General features: G+C 38.8%; 1 protein-coding gene across 1 annotated transcript in view; it reads right to left on the minus strand.

Moving 5' to 3' along the window:
* The window catches only part of itga8 (integrin, alpha 8), a 48,093-nt gene that overhangs the window by 20,464 nt on the left and 8,565 nt on the right, over window positions 1–19,064 (minus strand). Inside the window, exons 7-15 of the mRNA XM_055048166.1 lie at window positions 18,220–18,345; window positions 18,042–18,086; window positions 15,415–15,458; window positions 12,033–12,089; window positions 11,867–11,919; window positions 11,567–11,772; window positions 5,700–5,897; window positions 803–848; window positions 605–712 (exon numbers count right to left, since the gene is read on the minus strand). Of these exons, the coding sequence (XP_054904141.1) occupies window positions 605–712; window positions 803–848; window positions 5,700–5,897; window positions 11,567–11,772; window positions 11,867–11,919; window positions 12,033–12,089; window positions 15,415–15,458; window positions 18,042–18,086; window positions 18,220–18,345 (883 nt within the window). The remainder of the gene's footprint in view (window positions 1–604; window positions 713–802; window positions 849–5,699; window positions 5,898–11,566; window positions 11,773–11,866; window positions 11,920–12,032; window positions 12,090–15,414; window positions 15,459–18,041; window positions 18,087–18,219; window positions 18,346–19,064) is intronic.

The raw sequence follows: 19,064 nt of genomic DNA on the forward strand, positions 1-19,064 counted from the left end.
AGTACATCAAAAATACAGTTGGATGAAACTGAGTGCAAAATAACAAGGAACAATTTAAAACAAAACAGGAATGAGAATAAACTTAAAGTGTGGCTGATTGCCAATTCAGAAGAGGAATAAGGAAATAATTCCACAAATAAAAATAAGTTGCGATCAAAGGTACAGAAAATTTTATATTTTTTTCATGTTCATTTAATGCATGACAACTCAGAACCCCCATTTCCTGGTGCTCTTTGCTGCATTTTAATTTTAGTTTCTTTTTCTGGTATAAAATAAAGTTTTGGGACGCCTTCGAATGCATGAATATGGATGATAATTTTTTGTTTATCTAAAAACTATTAAGTCTTTCATGAAGATAGATTCTGAGAAACCTCACATTTTATTCTACAAGTAAAATGACACTTAATGTGATTAAAATTAAAAATCCAGAGTCTTACAACGGTAACTTACCCCTTTAACTTCAGATTTTGGAAGTTTATGGTTGCAATCTAACAAATGTGAAAAAGTCTGAATACCTTTTGTATATATATTTACACAGGCACAGACAATTAAAGAAAAATCTGTTAGTGAAATGATAAAATAGAAATACAGAAGGTGATTTTACCAGGTAACCATGTTATTTGTCTGAGGCAGGAGACACTGCCGGTCATCAGGATTCAGGATTCTGGGCGTTAGGCTCATTGCAGCTTCCACAGACACTACAGCTCGAGACCTGAACACAGGCAGAGCAAAAGATTTTCAGCAGGATGAAATAAGAAGCACAAATGTGACAAACTAGCATTTTTGTTTTTGAAACCTGTACCTGTAGACTGAGACTTCTCCAGCGCCAAATGCCCCTACGATCAGATCTTCATAGACACACGGGGAAACAAGGAAAGAAGAGGGAGGGGGGGAACAGTAAGCTTCAAAGAATGCAACAGATGGGACTAATTCTAAGGTCTCCAGCAATCTTCATCAAACACAGACACAGCACGTAATAAACACATTTAAACACACATACATACTCCAACTGACATGCAGAGCTGACCCTCTGATATCGTTTTGCATGTTCTCTCATTCTTGGTCCCTTTTTTTAAAAACAGAGCTCAATAATGAAACAAAAAAATTCTCACGTATTTTTTTTTTTTATTTTAATAGTGAGCATACAACTCATTTCGAGACATGCGTGGGCCACACGTTGCATACCAGGCCCAAGTTCACTTGCCCCAATCACAGTTTGCTAAACAACAACATTTCCCAACATCCTGCGCATCGAGGACTCCAAATTGTAAGCAGCACCAGATCTCATCTATGTGTGATTTTTTATTTGTTTTCATGGGCTTTGTGATGAACACATGATTTTAATTGGCTCCCAAAGTTTAAAATAGAGACGGCATTTAATGAATGTGGTCAGGGGACACATACCAATGTAAGCCAAACACACACGCACACACACACAAGTACTGATTAAAACAATGTGAAACTAGAAAAGAGCCACTTAATGGATGCAAGCCATCGCTGCCAGATGCAACAGGAAGTTAAGCTGTGTGATCCTGAGAAAAACACAGTAACTTTGTGCTGCACGGGAGAAGTCATCTGTGATTTTGTTACCAAATAGTTTCTTATATTTTAGAACTGCCTCTATTGGAAAAAAAAAATCGTTAGCCATATATTTGTGATTTCATTATTTAAAATCTGTACACTCTTAGTATAAAACCTCTCAGCAACCCTCCTCAGGAGGATGGACGCAAGCGTTGAAGTGTACTCTTGCAGACCGTGCTTGGAAATCAGTGTCACTTCTCCCTTTGTGCATTTATAAGGAACAAGACTAATTGAATTTAAGGGAAGCACATCTGTTTCTGCCTTTGGCTAAAGTCAATGAGTCCCCCTGAAACCACAACATTAAACATTCAGGCCTTGTCCTTATCCCTCTGGAGTGCACTATGTTCTATGTAAGTTGTTCTGTGACTGCGTGTGTCTGTGTGTGTGTGTGTGTGGGTGTGTGTGTGTGGTGTGTGTGTGTGTGGTGTGTGTGTGTGTGTGTATGTGTGTTAGAGCCAGGAATGCTCTGGTCTGATCGACATTATCTGATCAGGGTCAGAAAGACCCTGAGCATCTCCGCTTCCGATACATGCTGTTGATCCACTGTGGCCAACTTTATGTCAGCTACTATCACGACAAACTGTGCGGCTATGTTTTGTTTAATTTTTTTTTTTATCCTAGCCTATTTTTAGGCTTAAAAAGCCACTACATCATCGTGCAGCATCAGAGCCAGTGAAATAAAAAAGCCAAACCATGTTTGGCTTTTTTAACGCAGACTGCTTCGGGAATCTTTGGAGAGTCATCAAATGACGAAAATTAAAGAGAATGTTGAGACTGTTGTGCAACACTGTCTAAAGTCAGAGGCTTATTTAAAGGAGCTGCAATATGGACTGCTACAGGTGATCCTTCCTCCTGACAGCTACCACCATTTACAACAACTCTTTGAAGACACTTGGAAAATAAAACTAAATTTAATCTCCTGCTGTGATTAATATAATTGTTTTTGCATTTAATTAAATTATCAGAGAATAACACACTATGTTTAAGTTTGTTTGACATAATTTTAAGGTATATAAGTAAGATATAAATGTTGGATCATGGCTGTTTTCCACTCTGGGATGGACCATGGCTGACCCGTACAACCTAACAAATGTTCAGAGAGGAATCAGAAAACTTGCATCTCCTTAATCTGAAACCAGCACTAAATGTTATAAAAAATTAGAACAGCAGCTTTAAGAATCTAAAGTTTTGCTTGAGTTTTTTCCGTTTTACAGCGCTTTCAGAAAATTGGGAGTAACAGAGCAGAAGGAGAAGGAGGGCGGAATGACGGGAAAACAAAAGCGAAACTCTGCCTTAAAACCACAATCTGCAAAAGTCATCAGAGGTAAGGTGTGGAAGAAGACCACCTCATCGTCCAAATACCTCAGTCCATTTTACCCTTGTATTTCTGAAACCATGTAGCTCAACTCCTGCCACAAATATGTCAGCTTGACCGATATATTTTCTTCCTGATCTAACTCTCATGTTTGCTCATGTAAGTCTGCATGACATGAAACTGATTTCGGGGTTAAGTGTGTGTGAGAGAACATAAGTGTGTGCATGGATGATTGAAAAGCTAAATCAACTCAAATTCCATGTTTTTTTTTATTTATTTTTTTATAAATCCTGCTTCCTTGCACAGAGGAAAGCTCTTCCAAATGCTGTTGTTTTTTGTTTTGTTTTTTTTGGTTCCTATGAACGCTTTGACTGAGTTTATATTCCACATGCAGACATGCAGCACCTTTATAGAACTGACAGGTACTGGATTATTCTGGATAACTAAACTGCTTTAGCTGATGGTGTCCTTCCTGGGTTGAAGAAAAACACATCTTCCTCTCTGAGTTTAGACAGACTGTCAAGCTGCCACTGAATGTCTGCTTCAACTGCCTCTTTGCCTGCAGGAAGACCGGCCTTGGTGAGGGAAGTCTGAGGGCCGATGGCCCTTAGTGGTTAAAAAAGAGAAGTTAATGATGTCTTTATTCTTGGATTTGCGAACCTTTCAAATATTTTGGTCGCTTATACCTATTTCAGTCTCAAAAGCAGGATACAAACCATACAGCGGGGTAATACTATATGGCTGGTTTAGTTAAGATTGTTTTGTCTGGAAAGCTAAAATACACAGGCTAATGATGCAACCATATGGTATATTACTGTATAATGAATGAATAAAGTAAAAGCCTTGCTTTGAAACTTGGTGGAAAAGTTTTTCTTCTGCAGCAAAGATGGATGGAGCTAAATACTCATTAATCTTGGAGGAAAAACCTAAAACTGGGGTTCCCGTTCCCTTAGAGCTGCTCACAGATATTGTCCACTTCATTTGGCTGAGCTTCCACTGCTGACAGCTGCTTGCACAAAGTGGCTTTGGGACTGATCACAAATGTAGGAAATAATATATCTGACTTGGGCTAAAATAATAGCCTAAGTCAATTTAGCCAAAAGTAATTTTTTTTGTCTAAAATATCTTTTTAATTTTTTTCCTAACTCCCTTTTGACAAAAAATGACATAGGCCATTATTTTAGGAGGGTGAACACATAAAGCCAAAATGCAACAGTGGAGTTTGTTGATTTGTCTTGATTTTGATTTTTATTTTTAAAAAAAGGGTGTGAATACTTTTGCAGCTAATTGAACAGCCAGCTGAATTACCCTTTGGTCTCCATAGTCATCAAATGAAAAATGATCTGGTCTGACTGAGCATCTGTTCCCTTTTCCAAAAACTCTTGAGATTGGCAGGTGAAACTCTGCCTGTTTTTGACCTTTTATCTAGAACCTAAGAAGCACGACCCTGCCAACATTCAACTCAACACTCATCTTAGTTAGTAATTAGGCTTCATATTAGTCAGTGTACTTTTAATGCACTGTGTACATTAAAGCACTGCTACCTTTTCTTCCAGATCACTTTTTTTTGGTGCAAGTTCAAAGGCATGATGTAATTTAGGGATTCATAGCCCATTAAAGCTAAAAGTGGAGCTTAGTCATCAAGTTCCGTCTCCTTCTCCAGTAAACTAATGACATTTAATGTTGATGGGAGCATATGGTGGCTCGTGCAGGCCTCCCAGACGCCTGTGCAGGCCTCTTGTGACGCTGATCAAACGCCCTGAGCTCCTTTGAACATGTGTGTGACTTTACTCTCCTGCAAGCATCACAAAGAGTGGATGTGTCGCACTTCCTTTAAATGTCTATCTAATGACAGACGGAGCATGCAGTGCGTGATGGTGTGTGTGTGTGTGTGTGTGTGTGTGTGTGTGTGTGTGTGTGTGTGTGTGTGTGTGTGTGTTGGCCCAAAACTAAGTTTCAACTTATTCCTCCCAGTGGGTTTCCACCAGCAAAAGTTTGAATCTGATTTGCAATGGGTCTGTGCAGGTTTGACTGGGACCTGGTGCCTGGCACACGCTCAACGCTCGTGTGAGTCCAACGATACTTGTGTGCGTGTGTGTGTGTGTGTGTGTTTTCTCCCCAATATCCTGTTTGTGGAGAAAAGAAAATCTGTTTTCATAGGCGAATGGGAAGGAAAAGGAGGAAGGAGAGTGGGGGGCAATGAAAAGGAAAAGGGGAAAAAACTAAACAAATTCTTCATTTCAGCCTAAATTGGATTAAAGTGGGACTCACACAGTTTAAGTAATGCTGAGAGAAGAATGACTCCAAATTAGGTGGAAAATAATGTAGCAAAGCTGATTTTTACAGATCTGCTTTATTTGAATAACTTTTATTGTGAGCCTTCAACTCATGGACACAAATAGCTGGGGAAAATGACCTACTTCTTAGTTAGTTTTATAAATCGGCTGTAACTTTGTGAAGGTGAAGATGTGGGTGGCATATAAAGCAAGGATTTGCTGCATTCAGCCTTTTCTGCACACAGATTCATGTCAGGCAGATAGAACATGCAGATAATGTATTGTTCTACTTTCTCTCCTTCTTGAGTACCGTGAATCCCTACAGAAGGGATGCAACTCATGGCAAACGTCTCTGTACCCCCTTCTGATTACTTTAGCAGATAGAAGTGGGAGAACATGGAGAACACGGACATGGTAGAGGAGAGGTGGATGAAATGTGAAGGTCAGGAAGATTAAACTGTGAAAGAATGTGAGCTGAAGAAGGAATTTTGATTGGAAGAAGATGGATTGAATTGTTGAAAGTTTACCAGGATACTCGTTGCCGTCCAGATCTTGGCCTCCTCTCAGAGTGAAGCCATACCCTGGCAGGCTGCTGCTGGGCGTCCTGGTGGCTTGCAGCTCCTGGCTCAGGGTCAGGCCTTGTGTGGATACGTCTCTATTACCGTTAAAGATCAACACTCTGCCTCCGCGGTCCTCACCTCCGAACGGACAGCCCACTGCCACGTCTGAGGAATACACACATGCACGTATGTTTTTGACATCAACGGCTTTTAAGAGCTCCTCCGAGACAAGACAAAAACATTCAGGTTGGAGGAAAAGGAAAAAGGAAAGAAGAAAACAAAAAAGCTTGACCTTTCAAACTTTGGAATGGCTACTTAGTTACTTCACCAAATGTTTATTTGCTTTGTCTATTATTAAATTCTTTGCTCGGATCTTTCACATCTAACCAGAGGCTGATTTGCTATTCGTTTATGAGCGTAACTGATACATGAAAATAGAAAGAAGAAACATTTTTGAAAATTATTACAAACAAAAATCTGAAAATTATAGCTTCATTTATTTTCATAAATAAAAATTGAATTAAAACTGTTCAGTGCAACCAAATTCCTTCTGAAGTCACCTATTATACTTACACCTAATATTACTTACAGGGTGTGCGTGTAATTTAATCTCTGTGTAAATACAGCTGTCCGGTCAAGATCTTAGAGGGTTGTTATTGAACAAAAAGGAAATGTAGCTCCAGTGGAGATGGAGAAATCCTCAGTTCAGGTAGCAGAATCTGTTGACAGCATAACTATTCATGCCCTCCACAAAGATGGCCTTTTTAGAGATTTATGAAAAAGAAAGTTGGCTAGTCAGAAGAAAGTCCTGTTTCCAGTTTACTACAAACCATGACAGAGACACAAGAAAGCAGATGGGAAAATATGCTTTGATCAAAACTGAACTTTCTGACCTCTGTGCAAACCCTGTGCATGACAGAAAAAGACAATTCACACTGAAGATGCTATCACCACAGAAAACCATGTTGGAAATTGCTTTGTAGGGTCCGTTTTCTGTGGGATCAAGATTTGCATCGCAACAAGACATCGACATTAAAGATACAACTGGATTTAGATTAAGTATTAAAATGGCTCAGTCAAAGTTAAGACCTACACCCAATCTCTTAAAATGAATATATAGAAGATTCTGTCCATGTAACCTGATTGAGCTTGAACCATTTTGGAAAGAATAATAGGCAAAAAAGTCTCTAGATGAGCAAAGCTGAGAGGGACCCCAAATATTAAAAAGAAACAATGTCTTTGCCATTGCTGTAATAGTTGATTTTAGTATTACATATCAGTTTCAGGGAAGGTCTGTGATATTTGTACGCAGAGAAATGTTTGACATCCAAATGGTTAGAAGTTGATACGGCTTTCAAATGCAGCTTCTCAACTTTAAACACATTCAACAAGATTACCTCTAATGGATTCTTAAGAGCCTTCCCGAAAAATTGAGGGATGGTTTTAGAAAGAAATTCAAATCCAACAATTAAATGTTCATCTTGAACACTGAGTTCTAAGTTTTTGTCAGTAGTGACTCTCTGGAGCCATAAACAAGATCTATTTCCCTTTGTGAAGAGGTGCCAAGCCTTTATTTCATGTTTCAGCTGTTAGTTTCTGTGTGTTTTGGTCTTTTTTCCTCTCAACAGACAGACTGCAATCCAACCTGGTGATTTATTAATGCATCTTCACCTTCAAAAACCACAGCTTTACTTTCACAGCATGCTTTGGGTCAGGCTGAACTGTGAAGCAACCGCCAGTCAAATGTTCAGTATTTGGCTCAATCTGAGCTCACTATAAGCTGCAAACTGCAGAATTCAACCTACCGTTCCCCCTGAAATCGTTAAAAAGCAATAGTGACCCCACGCCATGGAAAGCCAAGCATGCTATGTGGCACAAAGCCTACACATGTTCTACAGATGATGCTGCTTCAGATCACGTTCTGATTCCTGAGATCTGCATACTTTTGCCTTTCCATAACACAGGCACAGGCTGATCTTATTTTCGTGTCTAGGGAATGCTGCTGTTGAAATGGATGGGCTTTTTATCTAACAAATACTGGAATTTGCAGTTTCGAAACATCGATAATATGTCTATCTTACAGATATGATGATCTTTCTGTCTTTGGCTGTAGACCTCAGAGGATAGATTTTTATTTTCGAGCTCATGGTTTATTTGACTCAGACTTTATCACTTTGTTTTGTTACCCATCATAGATTTATCTGTACTGGCTTGGTGGATATTTCCTACCTGCTTTGACAACAGATAAGTTAAAGTACTTTTCCGTAATTTACTCACGGTCTTCTGTAAGAAAATATAATTACAATGCTGTCAAAATGACCCCAAAATGACTGGGCATTTGCTGTCACTGCTGCTAATTGATGGAACAACTTTCCCTTCACATTAGATCTGCCCACAGTCTTGAACGTTTCAAAACACTCCTTAAAACTCATTTTTATTCTTTGGCATTTATATTTGGCCTGATATTGTAATCTTTTTGAATTGTCTGCTTTCATTTTAGTTCATGTTAATTAATTTAAATTCTGATGTGTTTTTATCTGTGGCCTTTTTAAATTGCAAAAAACAAACATTTTACATAAACTTCAGTAACTTTCTGTCCAGAATTGATTAAAAAACAAACTAGAAATATAAACTGGAACACTGCAATGTACTCTACGTCTAAGAACTTGGGCAATAAAATGTTTTGGCTACAGGATAAAAATGAAAGTGTTGGTACAAAGTGGATGTATCACTCAAAAATTTACCTGGAGTTCCATATTTAACTTGCACTGAGACATGCTTTAATCAGCTCTAAATCTTTTAACTTTATGAACCAAAAACAAAAATAATGCAGAAATACTCAACACTTCAGATAAAGCAGGTTTGATTTGAATATAAATTTGAGCCCACAATATAGGAGGCCTACATATTGAAGAAAGACATTCTTCATCTAACCTGGACTTAAAAGTCAAAGTAAAGATGATAGTCTGTTCTTTAAGTGTAAAGTATTAACATCAATATTATATTACTGTGATGTTATCTAAAATAAGGAAAATAAAATCCTGTCCAAATGTTGATTGTTGAAAAAAGAAAGTACCTGTTTCAGATAAAAATAATTTTTTAGGATACAAGCAGATTTGGGATATATTCTTTAACCTGTTGATGTCCATTCCTTCGCACTGTCCTACATTTTAATACCCATCAGTCCTGTAACTGTCCAAAATCCCTCTAGACATCCTGTTTGTCTCTGGACCCCCTCTCTTGTAGCCTAAACAACTGGTTCCACATGAAGCAGATTGTGGGGTAGAGAGAAGATAAATGCAACCATGTGTGTATGCAAGTGTATAAATGAACCTATGTGTGTTCATGTGTTCTGAGTCTGTATGTCTATGCGAGCCATTGTGCACATAATTGAATAGCTGTACAAAAATAATAAGCTCCTTTAAAAAAAAAAGTCTTCAAATAATGTGAAAGTCACTCATTGGTATTGCTCAACAGCGTCCCACACAATGCAGACAATCCAGCAGAACACCCACTGCGATCACTGAAACCAAAACTATAGGAGACTCTTACTCACAGACTGAAACAAGCTGATATACTGTACCCAATGGTGACAGGAAAAGCTGGTGTTGTCGGATGAAAATTATAAACAAGCGGAGCCACATGGCAAATTACATTAGCTAAATTGTAAAGGCTTACCAGCTGACACTTGGGGAAAAATGTCGTAAATATGACGGCGAACGGGTATGGTTCTGTTTTTGAGAAGAATTTTGGGGTTGCTGTGGGAGATGGAGGGAGATCAGCGTCATTTCACAAAGAATGTCTGTGATTATGTTCAAATCAGAGGGCAGGTTTACTGGTGCCTTGCAAAAGCATTCATGACCCTTTGAACTTTTGTCACATTTTGACTTATTACAATCATAAGATTCAATGTATTTTTTGTCATTTTGTGTGATAGACCAACATAAAGTGGAAAAAAGTATACATAGTTGTCTCATGTTTCATAGAGTCACCTTTAGTAGCATTCAAAGCAGCAACTCTTTTGGAGTATGTCTGTGGTGACCAACTCGAGAATCACGTTTTTGGCCATTATTTCCAGAACAGCTTAAGGTCAGTAAGATTGGATGAAGTTAGTGAACTGCAATTTTACTTCAGTCTTGCTATACGTCATCTTTGGATTCAGGTCTAGACTTTGACTAGGCCATTGTAACATATGAATATCTACACCGTGCCACTTCTGCTGCTTGGTATTAAATGTCCAACCAGAATGCAAACTGAAGTATTCTGACTTTAAATGGTGCAATTGTCTGAATTTATATCTATTTTCAGTCACATACTCACAAATGAGCACATATTCATACAGGAAGCTAGAATCAAATTCACAACTAATAGATGTTCTCCCAGTATTGCCCTATACTTAACCAATCCATCATCTGTGACCAGCTTCCCCATCATCGCTTAAGAAAAGTATCCCTTACAGCATTTTGCTGCTACTTTTATGTTTCAAAGTAGGATGCTCTGTTCAGAAGAATATTCTCTTCACATGTGTTTCAAAGCGTTAAATTTTGGTCTCATCTGCCTGGAGAACATGCTGTGTCTTTCACATAACTTTTTATGTCTCTCTTTCAACAATGGCCATCTTTTTGGCCAGATAAAATGTTCTTTTATTAGACTTTCACCTGAGCTGCAGATCTCTTAAGTTGTGCCACTTTTTATCTCTTTGAGTTGAACAGTCTTTGTGAGCTTGAAACATTGTTTTACAATTTAACCTGCTTTTTACCTCTCAATATCTTTATTCCTGACTTTTCTGCTGTATCCCTTGGTCTTCATAATGCTGTTTGTTCACTTATGTTCTCTAACAAACCTTTGATGCTGTTGCAGAATATCTGGATTTATACAGAATTTAAGTTGCGGACTGACAAAATCCAGACAAACCCTGTTTAAATTGTAAGGTGGTTAAAGTCTAAAAATGAATAGTTTTTTGAAAAATCGCTGCACACGAACACAGTAGTTTAACAATAGCAAGAAAAGAAAAACATCTCAGAAATCACCACTCTGACAGGTTCACTCCAAAATCCTCCAAAATCAGATATGCGAACTATAAAATTCACATATTTGAACTGTTTCCCAGAAATCCTCATAGTCTTCCTGACCCAGACTGACAGACAGCAGATGTGATTTATGTTTGCAGCAAGGAAAAGTGTCAGTATTGATCCCTCGATTATTGATCTGCTGGTTAATGGGATTTAAAGGAACGGTGTGCACTTTAACACATTCTGCCCACAAGTATATTAAAAATAAATCAGTACGACTGATGTCATACAAGGACCAGATGTGCATCCCTTCATTCATCTTTAATGGCACGATCCACAAGTCTTAGCATTTGGGCTCCAGGCTTTGTGCGTGTCAGTCATTGTCTAATTAACGTGAGAATAAAACAAACACTTCCACGAGGAATGAACTCTGGGCTGCAGTACAAAAAACATCCCAGATGATTCTATCTCAGGCCACATCTGGTGAGGTAAAAATAGCCCCCAATACACGCAACATATGTGCCTTCAACGAAGTCATCACACGCTGAAGCAAGGTTCACACACGCAAAACCTTTCGTCGCCGTACTTCCTGATTGGCTGAAAGGATTTAAGGAGCCTGACAGAATTTCCTCAGTCAGAGAACTAACAGGCAGAAAGTCACAAGATCACAGAAAAAAACCTGGTGCTCATTATAAAGACTGCCGTAAAACGTAAACCGCACATAGTGATGTGTAGCAGCAGCACATGGAAAATATTCATAAGATTGCTTTTTTTAACATTTCTCTAACTTTTTCATCATCAGAAATCATATTTTCTGCATACCATTATATCCATCCTGGTTGACATCTCCCAGCGGTGCTATCGCAGTCCCAAAACGTCCAAAAGTATAGGTACCACTGAGAACAATGGGTTCAGAGAACACGAGCGGAGCCAGCTGCAGGTATAGATACATCCTTCCCACCTCTCTCGGTTTGCTCTCCATCTCCCTCTCCATGTAGAGGGGTGCTCCAACCAGAATATCGTCCGTGCTGGGTGGAAATACAATAAATGCTTTCAAGAACAGAGGCAAGGATGGCAGCGAAATTACCTTTGTTTCAAATGACAAGGGAATTCTCTGCTTACTCGTCGCCGTTCAAGTCAGTGACGGCCACCGAGTAGCCAAAATAGGAGGCCATCTGAAAGACAGAGAAGGAAACAAATATTTAGTTTTTGGCCAAAACCTATAATAATATAATCCTAGGAGAAGAATAACATGTTCTTGGGTCTGGGGATGTGATGATGATCCCACCTGTTCGCCTGTGAAGTTCTGGATGAAGGTGAGATTAGTGGAGTTGATCATTGCCACCTGAAACAGACATAACAGGGACAATCTGTGGTGCTTGCATGGGATCAGATATAGCTGCAAAGCTAATCACTTGATGCAACCAACCGCCCACTGCAAGAAAGATGAGGAATTGCTGCAGAAACTTTTTATAAATTGGCATTGTAAAATCTTTTTGACTGCATTGTATTATATCTATACTGGGATGTATGTGATTGAATTTCAATCTTTATGTATAATGTTTTGGATTTATATTAGAGCTGCACAATATTAGGAAAATATATCATTTTGATACAGCAACTGGCCATTTTGATGACAATATTCATAATTAACACATATTTCCCTGAGTTTTTCTTTCTGTACCATAACAAAATGTCTCCTCCAAACTTGGCATCAGTATCTTTAGTCACTAAAAACATACATAAAGTGTGAAAAACAAGCACAAGCAAGGCTTTCCAAATAGGAATATAATAGCCAACATACATTATATTCAAACAGGACTTTGTGGTTGTGATATTGTGAACGCTGATGAAGACTGCCATTGCATTTATTGTGCAGCTCTATTTGGCCTGTTGTATATTTCTGTCTATGAACTAAACCAACTTTTTTTTGTAAATGGTCAGCAAGAGATATTTGCAGTGAATTGATGTTATATAAAACATTGACTTGACTCATAAAAACACCAGACTTTACCATTGTTGCCCCTCAGGATCACACATAGAAACCACATTACAGACGTTAATTCAAGAAAAGTAATAAAAAAGCTTCTATAAAACTGAAAGTTTCTTCTCCCTTCTCTCCCTCTCTTTGTGCAACACATCCCCTGCATCTCCCCGTTTCTCTCTCCTACCCCCATCCTAACCCCAGTTTCAGGGAAAGACAGAAAGGGGAGGCTAAGAATTCCTTCATAAGAACTAAAATAACAACCACATGGAGACAGCCAGAGGCTATGCACACATACAGACACACACATGTGCAGGAGGATGCATGTTAACTCAATCACTGATCTCCCAGAAAGGATCTATCGAAGGGTAGACTTATGGAAATTTACGGACAGATGATGGTGTGTAAACACAAACACTGGATCAATAGCTTGAAAATGAACTTTCCTTTGGTCCCAATTGTCGGATTGGTCACAGAGGGAACCTGATCAGGCCTGACAGCCGTTCCAGAGCCAAGCCTCTAACATGGCTTACCTGCTCACACACAGCTGCCTCTGCTGGGGCGCTCAGAAAGAAATGTTTGTACTGGGCAGATTCTTCTGGCATTCTGTTTATGGTGAGGCCTGTGGTTACACTGCAGGTTAAGGGGCTGTGAGTGTGTGTGCAGAACAGGGTTAGGAAGGTTAGGTGGGGTCAGTGCCCTCTAAATAAAGCGGAAGCTCTATGTCATTAAGGAGGATTGACACAGTTAGCCCTCGGGACATGTTCCCATAAGAAAACAAATATTGTAAAATGAAGATGCACAAACAGAACTGGTGTAGCCATTTAACACGTAGTGACACTCAGGACTACATTCATTTGGACAAACATCATTTTGGGGGAATACATTGATATAAAAATAACTATGTGACAACTTAAAGTATTTTAATGTTTTTAACAAAATGTGTCCAAACTGTCAGTCAATTTTTAAGAAGTCCTTGCCATGTTTCTAATAAGTTAAATCTTCCCATTTGCACACATCACAATAAATTTGAATATCATTGAAGAAGTAATTTTTCTTTAGTAATTCAGTTTAAAAAACCCAAGAGATTCATTTTAGAGACAGTCAGTTTTTTAAAGCATTTATATTTGTAACTTTGGGAATATCATGGGCTACAGGAAACAAAAACCCAAAATTCAGTTTCTCACTAAATAAGGAAATTAAAATTAAAAGTTCTCTGTTTTGGTTATGTTATTGTCTAGAGAAAAATAGTGAGGAAAGTTGTCCAGCAGACAATTTCTGACGCCCTCTAAAAGAAGGTTAACTACAAGCTTTTATAAGAGTCCTTTGTCCAAGCATGGTAATAGAAAGTTGAGAGGAAGAAAAAGGTATGAAGGAAAACTGTACTAACACAGGTTTAAAGGACTGTCAAGCACAGTCTGTTCAAAAGACTTCAGAAGAAGCACAAAGCACGGACTAGAGCTGGAGTCAGACCTCCAAGGGTCACCACACATAGATGTACCCAGGTCATGTGCTACTATTGGTTTAGTCTTTGTAATAGGCCCCTCCTGGACAAGAAATAGCAGGAAAATTTTACCTGAACGGTGAAGAAAATGACTGTACTGTTGTGGTCCAAAGTCCTTTTTTCTGTTGGAAGTGAAGTTTGCATTTCAAGATCCCAAGCTTCGGTGGAATTGTGAAGAAGCACAGAATACAAGCTGTTTGAGGTCCAAGGATAATATGGGAGTCACGTCATCTGCTGGTGTTGATCCATTGGGTTTTTAAATTCAAAGTCAATATAGGTAACGATGGAGATATTGATTTCAGTTTCCAGCAGGACTTGGCACACTGCTCACGGTACCAAAAGAAGAGTGAAGGTATCACTGTGCTTGACTGGTCAGCAAGCAGGTCTGAACTAAACCCTCACAGACAATCTGTAGGGTACTTTCCAGAAAGCTCAGAAACACCATCGCCAGCAGTATAGATGGGCTGAAGGCTGCCATTAAAACAACTGGGGCGTCTTTAAGATCATTCAGCTGAACCACTGGATGATCTCATCCACTCTCCGCTCCATCGATGCAGAACTTCATAGAAAGAAGCAGCCTTGACCTAGACTACAGGGACAAACTTTCCAGTAGGCATTAATGTATTAAAACCATTTTTCCTTAGTTTTATGTAATAATGGAATTTTCTAAGATACTGAATTTCGTTTTCTGTGAATGAATACTATTGAGAATATATTTGTTTTTAGAGGCCTCTGTTGTCCCAACAGGACAATGACTTATGACAAAATGTCAGAACAATCCATTATTAAAACAAACAGAAAAGTCACTTTAAGAGTAGCAAGTCCCCTAAAGCAGGTAGAGAAAACTGAAAATAGCTGAATGATTTTTAACATTTGCTTATATTTTTTTAAATAAAAATTAAAATCATATCAAATAACATATCTGGGGCTACAATACAAATAAACAAATTAAAACTCTATCATATGAAAACAATTTCAAACCAATTATTGCCTGCCAATATGAAGCTGTATGTGTTTATAATGGGTTCTGAATAACTACTAATGCACAAGATCAATACAATGGAGTGTTTTAGTTTGGTGTAAAATGACAGTTTGATATTTGTGAACTGTGAATAATCTGATTTAGATAACATTGTACTAACTGAATTACTTGCCACAATGCCTTCTGCTGTCCATACTTACATATCCAAAGTTTTGTGCTCCTCTTGGGACTCCAGTGATAAGCTCTAGGAAAGTAAAGACATATTTATGTGTAAAAATGATGCACAGACATGAAAACATCCTGATAAAAGGTTATCTGGGAGGCCACCACCCTCCCTTCGGTCCCACAGCCAAACCCCACCGATTGGGCATTCAGACTCTTCTCTAACGGTGATTGATGAGTGCAGCGCTCTGAACTTATGAGTTCGATCAGAGGGTCCCACCCAAAGAGAGCAGATAGAGCTCAACTTCCTGCCTTGTGGGTCTGAACCCAGCAAACTCGACCGCCAGACTAATTCCCCGCTCCATCTTTGCTCTCAACTCCCGGTTACAACCAGTTCTCCAGTCTGACAGTGATTTAAAGAACACGACCACAAGGAGCTTTGTACCACAACACAGCGCATCAGTGAGCATGTGTTGCCTCTTTAGACTCACTTTAAGACTCTGTGACATGTGTTGTGCTTGAGGGTTGTTCAGAGGCTTTGCAGGGTTGGTATGAGGGCATGCAAATAAAGAGCTGTCCCACAGAGTTTCCACTGAATGCTGATTGGTAAAAATGGCTGAGAAATCTCTTAAATTTTTGACAGACTGTGTGGTGACGCTCTTTGAAGAGAAAGCTATAAATTGTGTGTAAAATATCATGATTGTGGTGTTCCGTCTGTTTTGTCTTTAAGAAAAAAAGAGCCGCTTTTGTGCTAAAATTCCTTGTGCTTTTTATTTGGGCTGCAGAAAAAAAAGTAATGAACTTTAGAACTTTAAGTTGAAACCTAAATGGTTGAAAGAAGAAGAGCAAAGCAGTTTGCACATTCCTGTGTACAGAACTTTGAAAAAAAAAAAATTATATCCCAGGAGCTTTTTCACATTTTGTCACTTTGGAACCATAGACTCCAATGCACAGAAAAAAATAATAATTCCCATAACTCATTATGTGCAAGAAGAACTATACAATTTTCAAAGGTTTTGGAAATGAAAGACTGAAATATATCACTTTTGTATTCACTCCTCTCCACTCCGAAACCCAGAAATAAAATCCTGTCCAATAAGCCTACATAGAAGTCACAAGTTGGGGATAAAGTTGCAGTGAGGTTTAATGCAGGTTAAGTGATGAAACAAAATCCCAAAATCTAAATATCACACAGAAAAATGCTTTGCCAAACATTTAAAATATAAACAGTAAAGTACAACTGCAAACCTACTGTCCATTTAAACCTGACAGATTTAAAGGTAACTCTGAAGAAGCAGCAGAGATCCTTAGCTCAGGTGGAAGGATCTGTTGAAACCCGTCACCCTGAACAGACCATCCCTACAGTAAAATGTGGAATTGCCAGAATCATGCTGAGAAATTGCTTTACTTCAGCAAGGAGAGGAAAGCTGGTCAGAGATTGAACAGAACACTGACGAAAACAAACCTGTAACAAGCCTTCGACCACAAAAACCTTTGAGAAGCTGCAAACGAGTAATTTCAAGATGTACGAAACTAGTAGACATGTACCCCATATGACTAAATACAGGGGCTGTTTGTGTCTACGTTGTATTTACTCAGGAGGGCAAAGTACAAACGTACCTCCCACTTTTTTGTTTGTAAAAAAGTATTTTCACCGTCTGTCTCTCTTCTTCCACTTCGCAGTTGCCTACTTGATATAAAATCTAAATAAATAGCATTAAAATTTGTGACTGCAGAGTGACAGCATAAAAAGCTTAAATGAATCTGAAAACTTTTACAAGGCTGTGTAAAACCTTTTTACATTTTAGATTCCTAAGAAGTTCAAACTCAGAATCAGAATTCAATAAAAAAAAAAAATTCTTTATTCTTTAAGCTGTAAGATGCTAACCATCTACTTTAAATATTGGTACACCTGTCTAACATTTTATCAATATACAAATTTTAGGTTAAAAAAAACTGTTTGCTCTCCTAGAAACAACTTCTCGGAGCTACCACCGTAAAATCTATGTTTGTGTATGAGTTGGAGCCAAACAGAGACCGGAAAGCTTCTTTGGAATAATGTTAGATTGGAGCCAGATGATTTTAAGCAAACAGTACCAAACAACAGATATCCCAGGCTGAAACTCCCACCTAAAAAACCACGTGTCTCTTCCTGGAGGACCTCTCTGATTGTGTCTTTGAGCACAGAAACAAGACCTCTCTTTTCTGTTGTTTCGGTGTATGCCTGTATCTCTTTGCATCCCATATTTCATCACCTCCAGATGAAAGCCAGGATCAGCTCTTGACCTGGAAAGGTTTGTGAAGTCTGCCAGCAATCATCTTAACCACTCAGAACGGTGGACAGGAAATCCCTTTATCAGGGGTTCCTAAAGTCTTGTCCCACCTAGGTCACGACCTAGGTGGGACCTTGTTACTGCTTCTGAGTCAAGACAGCATTGTCCACTCCTTATCTATCACTGAATTAACCATTTCTTATGGCATTTCTGGTTGTTTTTTGTTTTTTTTAATCGACAAACTTTTTTTAGCCCGTGCAAAGGAGAAACAGTCCACTGTGTTAGGTTTCAAAATCATTGATTGCTAAAAATTCCTAGAAATTCTGATCAATGTCAAACATGTTTTTTTTTTTCATTGAGTTTTCTCTGCAGGTGGTTATAAGTCTGCTCACCTTGTTCTGAGTCTCCTGTAAACTCTCCCACTGCCACAGAGTAACCTGAAGAGACACACGAAGCTGGTGTTCATTTTTAAAAATGATGCTTTTGGCATATAATGCTGTTCATTCTTGATAATTAAGCTAGTTATCATTAAGCTTATCATTCATGCATGAGTGCATTCCCGAGTGTTACCAAGATAACTGTCGTCATTTGAGTCTTCAGCAGCTCCGGTTTGTTTCTCTCCTGGAACCCGTCTCAGGACTGCCTTTAAAGAGTAGCCATTCAGTATCTCTGCTATCCCTGCTGTCATCACCTGACCTGCACTCACACACACATAAACACACACAAACTTGTTGGAGAAAAAACAAACAGAAATGAGAGAGTCCTTGAGACATCTGCTCATGGACAGTGCTTTTAACCGCGTGGGAGCTGAGTAGGGGAGCCCTGCTGCCCACTCCATGTGAACCATTCCCAGAGTAAAAGTTACACACTCCTGGTAAAGAAAGAGCAGAAAAAATACCCCCATGTTTCTCTGGAAAAAAATAAAAATAAATCACAAATCCTCTACTTCTCTCTGCAGAGAGGATTATAAATGATAGGTGTGCACTCAAACAACACCCTTCCTCTGCTGTTCAACAAGAGGTTAGACAAACAAATGATTTTATCTGTGGTCGTCCTCTACCTTCCATAAATCCTCCTTTACATATGAGTGAACTGTTGGGAAGGGAAATGTGCCCTCTTAACCCTCTCACCCGTTCCTCTCCCACCGTGCTTTGAGTTTATCTCTCAAGCCAACACGTCCAGTCAATATTAACCCTCCCTCAGATTAATGAGACAAACTGTTAACACAGATGCATGAGTCACTGCTGCTGATTTGAGACGTTCTTCACACCTGGCGATAACAAGGTTGTATATAAGTCTTATTTTATGATGAATCAGGCCGAAGGCTAAAGATAATCAGTGTATATTAGAGGCCATAAAAATCCAGGCTGAGTGCTTTTATAAACATTTGTAGGAAGTGTTTTAACAGGAGGCAG

Source organism: Poeciliopsis prolifica, unplaced genomic scaffold (genome assembly GCF_027474105.1).
Source record: "Poeciliopsis prolifica strain line A6 unplaced genomic scaffold, Auburn_PproV2 SCAFFOLD026, whole genome shotgun sequence".
In the NCBI taxonomy this organism is placed as follows: domain Eukaryota; kingdom Metazoa; phylum Chordata; class Actinopteri; order Cyprinodontiformes; family Poeciliidae; genus Poeciliopsis; species Poeciliopsis prolifica.